At 47.8% G+C, this 16,626-nt stretch overlaps 1 protein-coding gene across 1 annotated transcript; it reads right to left on the reverse strand.

The window, feature by feature from the left end:
* Positions 1 to 8,455: 8,455 nt before the first annotated feature.
* On the reverse strand, positions 8,456 to 16,381 carry tex2l (testis expressed 2, like). Its single transcript, XM_088016431.1, has 8 exons — positions 15,091 to 16,381; positions 12,864 to 13,064; positions 12,029 to 12,305; positions 10,840 to 11,084; positions 10,592 to 10,741; positions 10,419 to 10,518; positions 9,553 to 9,688; positions 8,456 to 8,597 (listed from the first exon to the last, which is right to left on the reverse strand). Exons 1-8 carry the CDS (start codon positions 16,372 to 16,374, stop codon positions 8,456 to 8,458), a joined length of 2,535 nt encoding a protein of 844 aa, XP_087872557.1. The 5' UTR covers positions 16,375 to 16,381.
* Between the last annotated feature and the right edge of the window lie 245 nt (positions 16,382 to 16,626).

Raw genomic sequence — 16,626 nt, forward strand, 5'->3', positions numbered from 1 at the left:
AACAGTATTTTTGCACTAAATTTGCCAAAATATGTCCCAAATGAATAATTCTGGTGTCAAACCAGACGTAACTGGACCCATAGAAATCTTGATCTTGTTTCAAGATTTCTATGGGTTACAGTCATATTGGCCATTTTTCAAAATGGCCACCATGACTGTAATGGAGAATATATTTTTACACTAAAACTGGCAGCAGTCATTAGCCACCACTAACTAAAAAGTGACATTCAATAACCAATAAATCACTAAACAAGAATCATGTAATCATATCGTCGCATGAAAACATTACCAGAAGCTAACACTAATGCGCTAAATACTTAGCGCCAGAGCTAAAACATTGCAGGTCTGGACATCCAGACATCCACTGCAGGGAGGTCCAGTTCGGTTCTGCCTCTCCTGACCTGCAGGTTGATGGAAATCAGAGTCGGAGCTGCAGAACCGGTTTTGTTTCTCGCCAGAAAGTGAGTTTATTGTTGCTGTAAACCTGTTCAGTCAGGCTGAAGCCTGGTCATTAGCTTAGGAGCAGCTTCCTGCATCACGCCTGTTACAGTAAGACGAGGGAACCGGAACCTTCTGGAAGTTCCTGGTGTTTCTGATCCGCCTGGTTTCTCCTGAAGACGAATAAAACTTCCCCAGATGTTGGAACAATGCGTCTCTGTGTCCAACCTGGCAACGCACCAGAAATGAGATTTAATGAAGGTTTCAGTAAAAACAGACTTTAATCATCACAGTTGGGTGGAGACAGATCACCAGGACTGGTTCTGGTGGGTCAGGTTCTGGTGGGTCAGGTTCTGGTGGGTCAGGTTCTGGTGGGTCAGGTTGGGTCAGGTTCTGGTTGGTCAGGTTCTGGTGGGTCAGGTTCTGGTGGGTCAGGGTGGGTCAGGGTGGGTCAGGTTCTGGTGGGTCAGGTTCTGGTGGGTCAGGTTCTGGTTGGTCAGGTTCTGGTGGGTCAGGTTGGGTCAGGTTCTGGTGGGTCAGGTTCTGGTGGGTCAGGTTGGGTCAGGTTCTGGTGGGTCAGGCTCTGGTTGGTCAGGTTCTGGTGGGTCAGGCTCTGGTGGGTCAGGTTGGGTCAGGTTCTGGTGGGTCAGGCTCTGGTGGGTCAGGTTGGGTCAGGTTCTGGTGGGTCAGGCTCTGGTTGGTCAGGTTCTGGTGGGTCAGGTTCTGGTGGGTCAGGCTCTGGTGGGTCAGGTTGGGTCAGGTTCTGGTGGGTCAGGCTCTGGTTGGTCAGGTTCTGGTGGGTCAGGTTCTGGTGGGTCAGGCTCTGGTTGGTCAGGTTCTGGTTGGTCAGGCTCTGGTTGGTCAGGTTCTGGTTGGTCAGGTTCTGGTTGGTCAGGTTCTGGTGGGTCAGGTTCTGGTGGGTCAGGTTGGGTCAGGTTCTGGTGGGTCAGGTTCTGGTGGGTCAGGCTCTGGTTGGTCAGGTTCTGGTGGGTCAGGTTGGGTCAGGTTCTGGTGGGTCAGGTTCTGGTGGGTCAGGTTCTGGTTGGTCAGGTTCTGGTGGGTCAGGGTGGGTCAGGTTCTGGTGGGTCAGGTTCTGGTGGGTCGGGGTGGGTCAGGTTCTGGTGGGTCAGGTTCTGGTTGGTCAGGTTCTGGTTGGTCAGGTTCTGGTTGGTCAGGTTCTGGTGGGTCAGGTTGGGTCAGGTTCTGGTGGGTCAGGTTCTGGTGGGTCAGGTTCTGGTGGGTCAGGTTCTGGTGGGTCAGGCTCTGGTTGGGTCAGGTTCTGGTGGGTCAGGCTCTGGTGGGTCAGGTTGGGTCAGGTTCTGGTGGGTCAGGTTCTGGTGGGTCAGGTTGGGTCAGGTTCTGGTGGGTCAGGTTCTGGTGGGTCAGGTTGGGTCAGGTTCTGGTTGGTCAGGTTCTGGTTGGTCAGGTTCTGGTTGGTCAGGTTCTGGTGGGTCAGGTTCTGGTTGGTCAGGTTCTGGTGGGTCAGGTTCTGGTGGGTCAGGTTCTGGTGGGTCAGGGTGGGTCAGGTTCTGGTGGGTCAGGTTCTGGTGGGTCAGGTTCTGGTGGGTCAGGTTCTGGTGGGTCAGGTTGGGTCAGGTTCTGGTGGGTCAGGTTCTGGTGGGTCAGGTTCTGGTTGGTCAGGTTCTGGTGGGTCAGGTTCTGGTGGGTCAGGTTCTGGTGGGTCAGGGTGGGTCAGGTTCTGGTGGGTCAGGTTCTGGTGGGTCAGGTTCTGGTGGGTCAGGTTCTGGTGGGTCAGGTTGGGTCAGGTTCTGGTGGGTCAGGTTCTGGTGGGTCAGGTTCTGGTGGGTCAGGTTCTGGTGGGTCAGGTTGGGTCAGGTTCTGGTGGGTCAGGTTCTGGTTGAGTCCACCACAAAGTTTGCTGTGCAGGAAGGGGTTAAAGTTCAGCAACCTGGTTGAAAAACTGATTAATTCAGTTTGATTGAAAAACAGTAAAAAGTCCAAACACAAAGGTCAAAGGTCAAAACTGTCAAACAGGTTCAAGCAGAAATGTATTGTTTTTTGACTAAATGAAGGAAACTGGGGAAGATCAGAAACTTTTTCGTTTTCTAGAACAATAAATACCTAAATAATTCAAGACACATGAGCAGAGTGGTGAATGAGTGAACCTGATCTCTGGGTGATGAACGTGTGATTTTCTTCCTGAACAGGAAACATTCAAGCTGCATCGCTTGGTTTTCCTGCTGGGCTTCCACATCCAGGCCATCAGCAGGGATTCAGTCATGACCCCACAGGAGTCAGCTGTCTGTAATATAGAAAAAATAAAAGTAAAATGTAACAAATGGAGGGAAAGCCGAGTTGCTTTGGGAGAAACAAAGATCCTCTTCTGCTCCATTAAATACCAAAATGATAAACAGTCGACTGGAAACCTCATCCTCACTCCAGGGATCAGAGCCGCTGGGTTAAAGCAAAGCCGACCCGCTGCAGCGCGTGCAGAGGATCGGGGTCGGATCGGGGTCGGATCGGGGTCGGATCGGGGTCGGATCGGGGTCGGATCGGGGTCGGATCGGGGTCGGATCGGCTGCAGACGATCAAATCCTGAAATACCTTATTGATCCCAAAGGGAAAATAAATGTTGTAACTCATTTTAATTAAAATTCTTCAAGACGTATTGTAGTCAGTGATGGCAGGAAAGATCTCCTGCAGCAGTCTGTATTACAGCAAATCTGAAGAGGCCTCTGACTGAAGACACTCTGTTACAGATGCTGAATGTCGAAGACAGACGAGCTGCTGAGCTTTTAGTCTACATGTTGTGATCCTGATGGATCCTGATGGATCCTGATGGATCCTCAGCATGTGGGTTAAAGACGGTTGAACTTGACCTCTGACCTCTGATCAGGGTCAGATGACGTTTTAATGGATTAATAAATCCATTCGTCATATTCCTTTAATAAACCACTTGGAACATATTTTAGCGTTCCTGGGCTGCACTGGAAGAGAGAGGTCAAAGGTTATCGCGTTTACCATTAATCATAAACCGTTTCTTACCACCAAACAGCGTTCACATGAGGAAGCCTGAGGTGAGTTATGATGGGAATCAGCGATGGATGTTTTCGTCCCTCAGGTTGTTCATTAAATCCACCGACTGCAGGAAGAAAGTTTGGTGGACAATTTCCCTGCAAAGCTCCGTTCACATAATAATTAACCTTCTTTACTCCATAATTGGCTCATAAAATTCGTCCGTTTTGTTTGTGTTAAATAGGTTGGAAAGCAGCGGTTTGCCTGGCAGACGTCCAGGATCCTCTGATAAGATTCACTGAGCCGCAGAAACGACTTCCTTCAGAGAAACAGCTTTTCCTTTCAGGAAAAAGGAAAATATGGTTTGCTAATAATAAACCTGGGCAGATTTGATTCACTCCTTTGTTTGTTTGAACCTTTTTACTGCTGAGCTTCAGGAACTTTGCTCTTAATTTAATCCCAAAATCATCAAGAAATTGTTTTGAAATGAATCACTATTGTTTTGTTTCAGGAAGATTTTAAATTTACTGAATGTGTCACAGGACATAATGGCTGCTGCACCTTTTCCATGAAGTGAGAATAAAAGCGACTTGTTTTAAATCTGAAGACAAAGCCAAGAAATATTTAACAAGCTGATGCATCTGAAAGGCTGTGGAGCTTTTCATGCTGCGTTCACAAACACAACGAAGTCAGAGCTTCGTCCTGCTTTCAGCTTCTGACCGAAACTGGGTCAAAGGTCAGGAAATAAAATGATAAAAAGACTTTATGGATCCCAAAGGGAAATTAAATCAGAAGCTCACTTCCTTTAACACCCAGCCATCGTCTGCACCAGCTTATCCACTCAGGGTCACGGGGTCACGGGCTGCCAATGCCCATCTCTCCAGCGACAGGTGGGTTCATCCATCTCAGGCCCATAGAGACCAGTTAGCCCAGTAAGAGCTGGGTTAACTGGTTTAACTGGGTTAACTGGTCTTACTGGGTTAGGACCCGGGCCGGGATTCGAACCCAGACCTTCTTGTTGCTAGGTAACAGTGTTGCCACATTTCTGCTGGTTCCTGGCAGATGAAGACGAGGAAAAGGAAACTTCTAGAAATGATTCATGAACAAAGTTTCCTGCAGTCTGGTTTACCATAACACCACCAGTCACCATCTGGGAGGAAAACCAGTGCTACCAGTTCACCAACCTGTCACATCTGACCCGCTGCAAGGCGCCACAATGCATTCTGGGTAACAAAAAGTATCTCCATCACTGCTTTGGCTTTCACTCACTCTCTCCATTTCCTCCAAGCAGCTTGTTTGCTTCCAGCCTGGAGATCTGCTGGATCTCTGAGACAGACAGTAAGAATCCAGTAGATCTGATGGGAAACTGAAACTGCAGCTGGTCCGGCCAGCCGACCAGTTTAACCTTATGTGGTCACATCCTGCCGAGAAGCTGCAGCCTCTGCAGTTCCTGCGTTTCAGCGCCATCTACTGGTTGTAACGAATGTTTGACTGTTTGCGAGTCAACAGGATCTTTGGGAGATATTTCGAGAGATATCGCCTGTCAGATGGGAAGGCAGAACCCGAAACATGAAGCAGGGGAGAAAATATGGAAACATGAGATTTTTTTTCATTGCTCCAAAGGAATCAGTTCTGAATCAAATGCAGATTTCTGTAGAGTTACCAGGTCAGAAACAACCAGCAATATTTAATCTGTAATGAGAGAAAAGAAGAGAAATCATTTCCATTCAACTTTTCACCGTGTTATTATTCATTCATTCATAAATGTCAAAATTCAAACGTAAATGTTTATTTTGCTTCAAGCCAAATATTTAGTTATCCAGCTACATATTTAAGTTTACAAATTCTTTCTGATAAGCGGAAGTGCATTACCAAAATAAAAGCTTTGTTTTTCATGAAACTGTTACTGAACACAAACATTAAAGTGAAATATGAATAAATCAGACAACATGTCAGCGAATCAGCAGCAAAATAAATAAACCAATAAGAGAATGAAGTTAGTCTGCTTCCTTCCAATTTGATAAAAAAAACTCAATTATTTTTCAGAACGGCTTTTTTTAGTTTAGATTTTCTCCATCACCTGATGTAAAAACCTCAGATGGCTGCAGCGACAGCTAAATGCTGCAGCAACAGCTAAATGCTGCAGCGGCGGATAAATTTTTTCTCTCTTGCTCTCGAAGGCGGATGCTCCCTCCCTGCCCTGCTTGTTCTGTTTTTGTCGTTTTCTATATTTTTGGAGCCTTTCTTTGCACATCATCCAAATCTACAAATTATGGATCTGGTCAACTGGTCTCTCAATGCAATTGATCAAATTTTTGTCGAGAAGTCTGGACACAGGAGAGCCTCTTGTCCTGCAGGGGCAGACCCGGCAGGTTCACCCTGGATTTATTATGATAACAGGATTTCTGCTGTTTGGAGCTTGTGGATTCCTGGATTATCAACAAATTTTGGCCGAACTAGCGAACACTCAGACTGTTGGTGTGGACAGAGACAAGGACGCTAAAACTCTCTAACGAGTTGGAATCGATCTTGGAGAAGTTGCTAGTTTTGGCTCAGTGGAACCACCAAACTAATTTGGATGATTGGGAACTGAGATGTATCGGAGAGACTTTAGGGAAGATTGAAATTACACCTCAGACATTCTGTTTCTGAACTGGCTTTCCCCGTGTGGCCTTGGAAGGGCTGCATATTTCCAATCTCCTTGAAGATATGTAAACACAGCCCTCCTTCCCTCCTCACCCCCTCCTGTTTCCATGGAGCTGTGGAGCTGAGCGCTCTTATTGGACTTCTGCGGGAGGCTGAGCAACGTGGCTTCATGGCCCTGTGATGTCACCGCCTTCACTCATGTCTTTGTTTTGTCTGAATGTTGCCACCTGCCCTAATGTGTCCTTTCCTCTCTTTTGTTTTTCTCTTTCCTTTTTTGTTATTTTGTTTGTATTTCCTTTTAATTCATATAAAGCACTTTGAATGGCCTTGTTGCTAAAACTTTGCTTTATAAATAAAATGACCTTACCTAAATGCTGCGGCGTCCGGCCAGGACTCAGGAATCGTTTGACTGATTATTGGCTTATCAACCCAATAAAACATGAAGTTTTGGAGCCTTTATGCTTGATGGATTATTATGTTGTGTTTTTATGGAGATGATATTAAGCTCTCAGGTGGAAGAATAAATATCCACATATTTATTAAAAAAGCTTTTATTTCTGAATGTTTCACATCTAATATTCCAAAATAAAACTGAATAAATAACTAAAATCAGATTATTGACATGTAAACTAGTTTAAACTGGATGAACTGTTTTTTTTAAACATGGCGGTTTGCTGGTTTTACTCGGTTCTTCCTGGTTTCCGTCAGCAGCGAGGCACTAGCAGTGAGCGGCAGCCGGATCCTCCCAGGAGGGACTGAAGGACTCGTCCATCCCAGAATGCATCAGTGGGACGGAAATGTCGTCCATGTTTGGCAGCACAAACACTTTCTAAGCAGGAAAAAGGAGACAGCAAAGGAAACATGAGGACCCGGTTCAGAACCAAAGACGTTTTTTATCTTCCTCACCTGGAACTCGTCCTGCAGCTTCTTCTCGATCCAGTCGCTCACATGGCAGAAGCTCAGCTCTCGCTGGCCCAGCTTGGGGCAAACATGCAGGTCCAGTTTGGGCGGCACGCAGAAGCTGTACCTGCAGAGGAGACGGAGAAACTGGTCCGAGTCTGAAACACGAGAAGCCCTGACTGCTGCACTGACCAGGGGAAGGAAGGAAATGATTTTACTTTTGGAAGGAAATGGGGAGAAAATGATTTCACATGATGCAGATTGTGATCAGATTGTGATCAGATTGTGATCAGATCATTGATCTCTGATCATTTCACATTCAGTTGGAGGTTTTCCACAGGAAGTCGATGAAGCTGCGTCTGTCAGGCTGTGAAAGTTGAGCCTGAAAGTTAAGGATGGAGAACCGGCTTCATGACACGATTTTAACCATATTTTCATATTTTTAGGAAAACTAAAAATGTCTCCTCAGTCCTTCCAAAAGCAGTGAAGATTTTATGAATCAGAATATTGAGGTGTGTGTAAAGCTCTTCTTCTGTTCCTCCCTGACATGCAGCTAGGAGGCGCTGTGCCACCCGTCATCATCCTGTGTAAATATTCATCTGGATGTTGAAGTTTCTGCCTTACCAGATCCTGTCAGTAGGGGGCGCTGGGATGTTGACCACCAGCGTGCCGGACAGTTCTCGGACCTCCACCGACAGCAGCAGGGGCGTGTTGGACAAATCCTCAAACTTCCTCCTGATGAACTCGTTCTCCGCCGCTCGCTGGAAACACTTGGATTTGGTAATTTTGTCCACAAATCTTAAAATCTTCCTCCCAGTTCTTCCTCCGCTGTGAGGAAACCAAACGGATTAGAGGAGGAGAGTTTTACTCTTTTGGCAGCAGCCTGGAGGAGCCTCTGCATCCAGAGCCATCATGACAACGATTCCATAAAACTGCATAAAGTATTCACACCCCTCTCAGGTTTCTTCAGCAACACACACACTGATGTTTATGTATTCTTTTCTAATAAAAACCTCAAAAATGTGGAGAGCATTTTTATCCAACCCCCTTTCACTCTGTTACCCCAAAAATAAATCAGAGCTGAGGCTGGGTGGAGGTTAATCTCCCATCAGGAGAACCAGAGGTCAGGGGTCAGTCTGCAGCTACAGGAACAGATGTGCTAAGGGAAATGCTTATTTCTGTTCATTTCACCTTTTATACGTCACAAACTTGTTTTATCTGTTTTTTTAGAGCCACATGTGATCACAGCAGAACATGGCCTAGTCAAAGTCCAGTCCCTCCAATCTCACTGATGCTCTTCTATTTTGCAAAGAAGACTGGCAAAATGAAGGGTGACCCAGAAACGCTGAATATACATGCACGCCACACTAATCAGGTTTTTGTGGTAATAAAATTAGAAAATGTCGTTTTTCAGTCGACTGTTGGGGTGAGTCGGCGTGTGATGGTGGTAGGTTCTGGTTTTAGCCTGGGACCAGGAGCATGACAGTGTGTGTGTTTACCCTTCAGGGGGCGCCACTGAGCCTTTCTCCCCGGCTGGACAGTGAGGCTCCGACAGCAGCAGCTCCTCTTCATCAGAAGAAGCAGCACTGGACGACTCTTCATCGCTGTCCGCCAACACGCTGAGGACGGGCCTGCAGCTGGAGACCACACACAGCAGCCAATCAGAGGCCAGCAGGAGACAGAACAATTAATATTCATGTTTCATAACTTCCTGTTTCTGGAGAAAAACAGTTGAATCGAAATAAAACTAAAAACCTCAGAAGGTTCCTGACAGCCTCAATAGGGGCGTGTGTGTGTGTGTGTGTGTCTGTGTGTGTGTCTGTGTGTGTGTGTGTCTGTGTGTGTCTCTGTGTGTGTGTGTGTCTGTGTGTGTGTCTGTGTGTGTCTGTGTGTGTGTGTGTGTGTCTGTGTGTGTCTGTGTGTCTCTGTGTGTGTCTGTGTGTGTGTGTGTGTGTCTGTGTGTCTCTGTGTGTGTGTCTGTGTGTGTGTGTGTGTGTCTCTGTGTGTCTCTGTGTGTGTCTGTGTGTGTGTGTGTCTGTGTGTGTCTCTGTGTGTGTGTGTGTGTGTGTGTGTGTGTCTGTGTCTCTGTGTGTGTCTGTGTGTGTCTCTGTGTGTGTCTCTGTGTGTGGGGGTGTGTGTGTCTGTGTGTGTGTCTGTGTGTCTCTGTGTGTGTGTCTGTGTGTGTGTGTGTGTCTCTGTGTGTCTCTGTGTGTGTCTGTGTGTGTGTGTGTCTGTGTGTGTCTCTGTGTGTGTGTGTGTGTGTGTGTGTGTGTCTGTGTCTCTGTGTGTGTCTGTGTGTGTCTCTGTGTGTGTCTCTGTGTGTGTCTGTGTGTGTGTGTGTGTGTGTGTCTGTGTCTCTGTGTGTGTCTGTGTGTGTCTCTGTGTGTGTCTCTGTGTGTGGGGGTGTGTGTGTCTGTGTGTGTCTCTGTGTGTGTCTGTGTGTCTCTCTGTGTGTGTCTGTGTGTGTGTGTCTCTGTGTGTGTCTGTGTGTGTCTGTGTGTGTGTGTGTCTCTGTGTGTGTGTCTCTGTGTGTGTGTCTCTCTGTGTGTGTCTGTGTGTGTGTGTGTGTCTCTGTGTGTGTGTCTGTGTGACCTGGGGCCTCCAGCTTCGGGGCCGCTCTGTGCCGTCTCCTCTCTGCTCTCTCTTCCCAGCTTGGACAGGTTGAACTTGGTCTGCAGCGTCATCTGCAGGTTCCCCGTGTAAACCAGCTGCAGCTGCACCCACAAGCCTGCAGGGGGCGCACAGAGCAGCTCAACACCAGGCTGACAAGACAGGCCAAAGGTCATGGTGCCTAATCTGATCCCGCATCTGGCTGAGAAGATCGGGTCAGAATCATTAGTCCTCTTTAGAAGCTGAGGGAGAAGGGAAGATCTGGTGGAAGGATGATCTCTGGATTTGCCATATAAGGACACTGACTTCTATACTTCAAATGGGCTAATTGCTAAATTAGCCCAAATGGGCTAATTGCTGTTTGCACAACTTTAGCACAACAATAGTGTTTTCCTGTTTTCATTGACCAATCAGATCATTTAGAAGCAGAAATGAACAGAGAATCAGCTTCCATCGCTGCCGTTAGCGATGTAGCTTTAGCATCGCAGATAAGAAATTGTGGTTTTGGGCAGAATCTTAATGTGTAAAAAAGAAACAAAAAACCAATTGCATTTAATCCATGTAATTATTTGAAATGTGTTAAATGTATTTTGCTATAACTTTTTTTTTATTTTACCAAAATGATTGTAGTAATGCAGTGAATGGTGGTAGAGGAGCCAGCAGGGGGCAGTCTGGCTCCTGGTGGAGTGGGATTTAAAAACACTCAGAAGTGGAGAAGAACCACAGATAGAAAACAGGACGAACAGATTTAGACGTTTAAGAAAAAAATGCATTAAAATCTAAGTAATCAAAACAAAAGCATTGAAGTGTTAGCATCTTCTGAGCAGGAAGCTGCAGGCTGAGCTGACCTCTGTGGTTGACCTCTGGCCTGGAGGCGGCCATGATGTGTGGCATGCTGCAGCCCATGTCCAGCTCGGTCAGCGTCAGCTCGTTCATGAAGTAAGGCAGCTGCAGGAACAGGAAGCCATCAGTTTATTACGTATCGATAGACGACCGTCTGCTTCCGCTCGTCCAGCCTCACTCTGATTCTGCTCAGCTTCTTCTGGATCTTATGGGCGACGGCGTCGGCCCACTGCTTCTCTCGCAGGAAGTCCCAGAAGATTCGGCCAATCAGAGCGTTGACCCAGGAGGCGGGGCCGGCTCCGGGGGGCGTGGCCTGATCGCAGGTGCACTGAGGAAGGAAGGAAGCAGAGCTAAGAGTCGCTCCAGATCCATTCACAAGAAGTAAAATCTCTGCTAGCTTACGGTGGTGTTAGCGGTGGTGTTAGCAGTGGGGCTAGCCTCTGCGCTGCTAGCCCTGGGGCTGCATGGGGGTGTGGCCTCATGTGCAGCCAGAAGGCGGGCCATGTAGCTGTGGTAGTCAAGCGCAGAAAGTCCCCCTGTGGCGCTGCAGGGTACTGCAGGACCATAGGAGGTGGCAGGCGTGGCGGGCGTTGAGGACACGGTGGGCGCGTCGTCATCGTCGCTGCTGGGGCCTCGGCTCCTCGGGACGGGGACGCTCTGGGACGGAGCACCTGGAGGACAGAGATCTGCTGCAGATTATTCAGCGTTATTCATTAAGTTTCCTCCAAAATGCAGAGAATCCAGGCAAAGCGAGTTTCTGGATGTTGCCTCAGACAGGAGCAGAGGTTCCCAACATGAGGGCCGCAAAATGATTTCTGCACAGAAACCATCAGGTGGATCCACAAATGATCTTAGTGGTTTAGACTGTGAGTCAGATTCAGCATCATGGGAGACCAGGAACCATCAGTTTAGACACCTGGTTTGTGTTACAGCGCCACCGACTGGCCCGGCAGACCTACTGCAGCGCTCTCTGTGTCATGGACCAATATTTTATCTCATAAACCGTCTCACTAAGAATCAGAGTGATGTGTATGGAGGCCCAAAAGAGACAAATTAAATAATGAATACATTTTGAAATAAATAAGGATTTCATTAAATGTCTGACTGAATAATGTAATATACTTTCTGAATGATATAATTATATCACTGTTTAATGAAATAGGGTGAAATAATTATGTAATTTTTGGGAAACCTGCTTTCAGGCAAATATTTGATAATAAATGCAGATTTCATTACAATATCATAATCTCACATTAACCCAACCATTCATGAGGATGATTTCCCATGAGACTTTCTGCTCTTTCTGTCCAGAGCTGGAGCCGTTTGTTACCGGGCCGTTTGTTACCGGGCCGTTTGTTACCGGGTCGTTTGTTACCGGGCCGTTTGTTACCGGGTCGTTTGTTACCGGGCCGTTTGTTACCGGGCCGTTTGTTACCGGGCCGTTTGTTACCGGGCCGTTTGTTACCGGGCCGTTTGTTACCGGGTCGTTTGTTACCGGGCCGTTTGTTACCGGGCCGTTTGTTACCGGGCCGTTTGTTACCGGGTCGTTTGTTACCGGGCCGTTTGTTACCGGGTCGTTTGTTACCGGGTCGTTTGTTACCGGGCCGTTTGTTACCGGGTCGTGTGGAATGTCGTCCGGCTCTCGGCCCGTCCCGGACCGCAGACGCCAACAGGAGGTGGCGGAACCACTCCTCCTTCTCCCGGCCCGTGCGTCCGAACAGGTAGAGCGCAGGCGGGGCGGCGCCAGCTTGCGTGGAGGAAGTCTGTGCTGGATCAGAACCCAGGTTCTGTTCTGACCCGGTTCCGTCCTCCTCTGCTCCAAGCTGGATGCAGATGGGATACTTGGGGTTCCAGACTCTCTTCCGAGCCAACGCCGCCGGCAGGAGGAAGACCTTCAGGAAGAAGGCAGCATGATGAAGAACCAGACCCACCAGAACCAGAACCAGATGTTTTCTAGTGGCAGTAAAACGTGTCTCTTCAGATCAAAAACTCTTTCTGATTTGATTCCTGAATGAATCTAATTTTTTGAACGTTTGTAATTACCTTATTTATTGTTGTCTGTTACCATTTTCAGCTTTAGTTTTTTATGTATCTGTGGATTTTTATGTCTTCAAAGCTTTTTATTTCTGCCTGTCTTGAAAATGATAATGATTAATAAAAAAAGGTCATAATTACAAAGGTGAGTAAATAAATAAGCTAATAAAGAGACATATTTGTCTCACTGTCTAATATAATTACTGCCAGCATTTATTAATTTACCGTATTTTCATCTTTTGCTTATTTGTTGAGCCTTTTTTAAATTTCTATATTTTCTCGTCATTATGGCAGGACTGGCTCTCCATAGATTTACTGCCTCACTTTTTCATCAGTCAGTTGAATTTTCTGCTCCTGAACCTGGAGCATAAATCTGCATTAAGAATGAAAAGTGAAATGAAATGTTCAGATCTTACTTTGCTGTTTGCCAGCCGGAAGCAGCGCGTCTTGATGAAGCTGACTTCCTGCGGCGGGTCGTCGTGCGCGGCGCGGCGCCTGATGTTGCAGCGTGGGTAATCCAGACGGAGGCTGCAGCCCTGCAGCGTGGCGAACACGGAGTGAGTCAGAGCCGGGTGGAAGATTTCTGGGTCGTAATCCTGGATCTCATTCATCCAACCCTGAAAACAGCAGCAGGTTTAACAGACACCAACGTTTATTCAAGAAGAGCTGCTGACCTCAGGAATCAGCTGCCTGACCTGAACAGCTTAATAATTACTGTCATTATAATATTTAATAATAATAATAGTGATAAAAATTATAACTACTATGAATAATGAGCTCTGTTGGCTCTGCTGTTTGGATCATTATTCCTCTGGTTCTGTGCAGCTGGAAGGATTGTTGCTCTTTTACTTTTGGACAGTCGTTATAGAGCGTAACCATGGTAACAAGCATCTCAAAAGCTCAAATAATACCTAGAGTATGAAGTCAACCCGTCCATCATGACGGACATGAACCGAACGCCAGACTCTCTCTCTACTCGTCTTTCTAACCAACAGATTTAAAGAGGAGCAGCAAAAGCAAAGGAGGAGGATCAGCAGAGCTAGCTAACAACTGGTGATGTCACCCAGGAAGTCGCTGTGGAATATCAACTCTGCTGCCTGACGAGCTTTTAGGATGTTAGCAAGAGACCAGGCAGTCTTCAGTCAGAGGAATCTGCAGACTCGCTGAAACACTGACTGGTACAGGAGCTCCTTCCTGGCCTCAGCAAGAACCTTGGAGGACCTGAGTTAAAAACATTTAGTTTCCCTTTGGGAGAAATATGGGCTTCCTGAATGAGCTGCGCTTAGATGAGCATGAAGCCAAAACAAACCGAGACAATATAAAAGATTAAAAAGGACTTGGAAAACCTTCTGAGTGTGGAACGTTTGAAGCTTCCAAGCTAAAGCCAAGCTAGCGATCAGCCAGGACAGAGATTATCCTTCTACAGCGTTTTCATCCTCCAACACGGAGCCGCTGATGGCGACCTCTGACCTCCTCCTCCAGCCTCTGAAGCCTCCTGCTGCTGCCGGACTCAGCCAGAAGGAGCGGACTAATTACGGTGCCGCCGTGGTTCTGATGGGCCTAATTGGACCTGGGATGCCTGATGTTCTGGACTTGCGTTCCTTTTAATAAAACTTTAATCTGTGATGGAGACGGACGGAGGAAGGGAAGCGGCTCGGCGCTCTCCTTGGAGAACAATCAGGAGAAAAGCAGCGCTGCATCCTGCTGTTCAGACGGACTCAGGTAAAGTTCTGGTTCTGGATGTGAAATATTTGTAATATTTCTTATTGTTGGTGCTCATGCAGCCTGAATCCACTTCAGATCTTCAATTCTGTTCAACCTCCTGTTTATCTGAGCTCTGATAACATTTGGTATGAAAACTTCTGACCCGAGCTTCAGTTTAATCAGCAGAAGATAAAAAGAAACAGAGTGGGAGTCGAACTCTGTCAGGAATAAAATATCTAAGTTATGAGGGTTTTTTTGTGAATCTTTTCCTTCAGTTTTATTGGATGAAATCCCTGAAAATGTAATAACAGATGATTTATTATCTCAGGTTCACATATGAATATCTGAAACCTGCTGAGAAGGAGCCAGAAGGACTGAAGCTGCTGCGACGTCGAGCTTCTGTAAACTTACACAAAATTACCAGCAATTATTTCATTTATCCTGTAATAAGAGAAAAAATGGGATTCATTTTTAGGTCTTATTTAATTAGTTATAAATGTCATATTTTCAAACTAAATATGCAAATCCACTTGTCTATAAGCAAAGCAGACTATCAAAATAAAAGCTGAGTGGCCGCTGATGCAACATGTTGCCGTAGATCCGTTGCTAAATGTCTGGATTGCCTTTAAAACGGAGAATCTTTATTTTAAGCTGAAATGTTCAAGAACAGAAACAAGGACAGGGATGACATGAGGCGACTTGAAAGCAGGAGTTTATCGAGGCTACAAAGAGACAGCTTTTATTTTGGTAGTTCACTTCCTGGTAGCGGCAGGTGAATTAGCTTCCAAGCTAAATATTTAGTCCTGAGCCAAATGCAAATGTCCAAACTAAATATCTGGCTTGAACCTGACATTTATAACTTTAGCTTTGTGAAAATATGACTTATTAATCCAGATTGTTGGTGGCAACAGCGGCCAGTACTTCATGACTGTCGCCTACCTGAAGGACGTCGGGCTCGGCGCTGAAGCCACCTGGGAAACGGGCCTCACCCTGCTGGGTCAGCGCCGGTCTGTGTGCGTTAGCCGAGCCGGACGAACCGATCCGAATGAGGAACAGGCCGAGCAGGAAGCCCAGAGCCAGTCCTAACGCCAGGCCTGAGACGTACGGACCCAGAGGAAGGATGAAGTAGCCGTAGGACAGAACCGCCACGCAGAACAGACTCATGCGCGGCAGAGGAGGCTGAGGATCCGGACCGGACCTGGAGCTGTTTGGTGCTGGGGCGCCAGGCGACCTCCTGACCCTCCTGGGAGCTTCAATGGCAAACACTTGCATCATGTCATCATCTTCGCATATTTCCAGCTCCTGCTGGTGATGAACGGGACACGGGCGGCGCCGCGCTCCGACCGAAGGCCAGTCGAACACGGGAAGAACGTCTCCATCTGGTCTCCTTCCGGTCCTCACCGGAGACTCTGAGAGGACGGTGTCCACGCTGCCGTCCCTCCCCTGATGAGCCGCCGTGGACCTGCTCTGGTGTTTGGGGCTTCCTGCGCCGTCTTCCCCCATGATCTTGCTGAACATGCTGCTCAGAGGCTCATGCATGGCCTCGGACAGCTTCCTCTTCGTGTCCTCCAGCTCCATCTTGAAGAAGCCCCCCTTCAGGCCCTCCGCGCTGGGAGAGAGAGCGCTGGGGGACGGCGGGGCCGTGCGAGAGTCCCCACCGCTCCGGGGTTTGGTTTGGGTCAGCTGCTTCCACAGGTGGAGGTTGAGACGGGAGTCCGATCTGGACTGAGACACCTCCGGCTCTGAGTGGGACAGCTCCGTGGAGATGGACTTCACCAGGCTGAGGAGAGGCCTGGGTCTGAGGGTGGAGCCCTCTTTCGGCTCAAGCTCAGTGGAGAGTGACTTGACGAGGCTGGCCAGGGGCCGCTGGCTGTGTGAGGGCGGCCCTGGGGAGAGGAAGCTAGGGGGCGCTGCAGAGCAGTTCCCCAGGGAACCAGGCGATGACGGGGAAAGAGGAACATGGAAGTTCTGGGGCTTCAAGTCTTTGTCGTCCTCCGCAGGAAGCGGCTTCTCCTCGCCGTGGTCCAGGGAGAAGATGAGCTCATCGTCCTCCAAGCTGTCCCACTCCCCTTCGGTGCCGGTCAGATGGATCACAATCCCCCGGGACTGGTTCCGCTTCATGACGCCAAGTGGGAAGAGCCTGTGAGGGTCATGAAAGGTCCTGCTGCCCTCGCCTGTGTCCTTCCTGCCCTCTCCCTCCCCGTTTTTTCCATCATCTGCCATTTCTCTAGTTCACATCTCCAAACCGAGACACCTGTGGGTCAGGAGAAGACAAACACGGTCAGCTGCACCGTATCGACTCTTCGCCTCAGAGACGGAGCAGATACAGACCAAGGCCTGCTTTTCATAGCTTCTGACTCATTTCTGCAAAATGAGCACCAACCAGGCATTAACTTGTCACATTTGTGTCCTCTGGCTTTAAAAAATCATGAAATAATCTGAGGACTAGTGAGTCTGAATCCCAGCCAAGTCAAC

This window comes from Poecilia mexicana, unplaced genomic scaffold (genome assembly GCF_051168715.1).
Source record: "Poecilia mexicana isolate PSO_F unplaced genomic scaffold, ASM5116871v1 scaffold_19, whole genome shotgun sequence".
Lineage (NCBI taxonomy): Eukaryota > Metazoa > Chordata > Actinopteri > Cyprinodontiformes > Poeciliidae > Poecilia > Poecilia mexicana.

Bases quoted from the DNA above. Each gene is read 5' to 3' on its own strand.
- tex2l (XM_088016431.1), bottom strand. From the start codon at position 16,374: ATGGCAGATGATGGAAAAAACGGGGAGGGAGAGGGCAGGAAGGACACA. The intron at 11,085-12,028 runs GTAACAAACGGC...TCTGTCCTCCAG, and splicing joins ACGACATTCCACACGACCCG to GTGCTCCGTCCCAGAGCGTC. The intron at 10,519-10,591 runs GTGAGGCTGGAC...CTGTTCCTGCAG, and splicing joins AGAAGCTGAGCAGAATCAGA to CTGCCTTACTTCATGAACGA.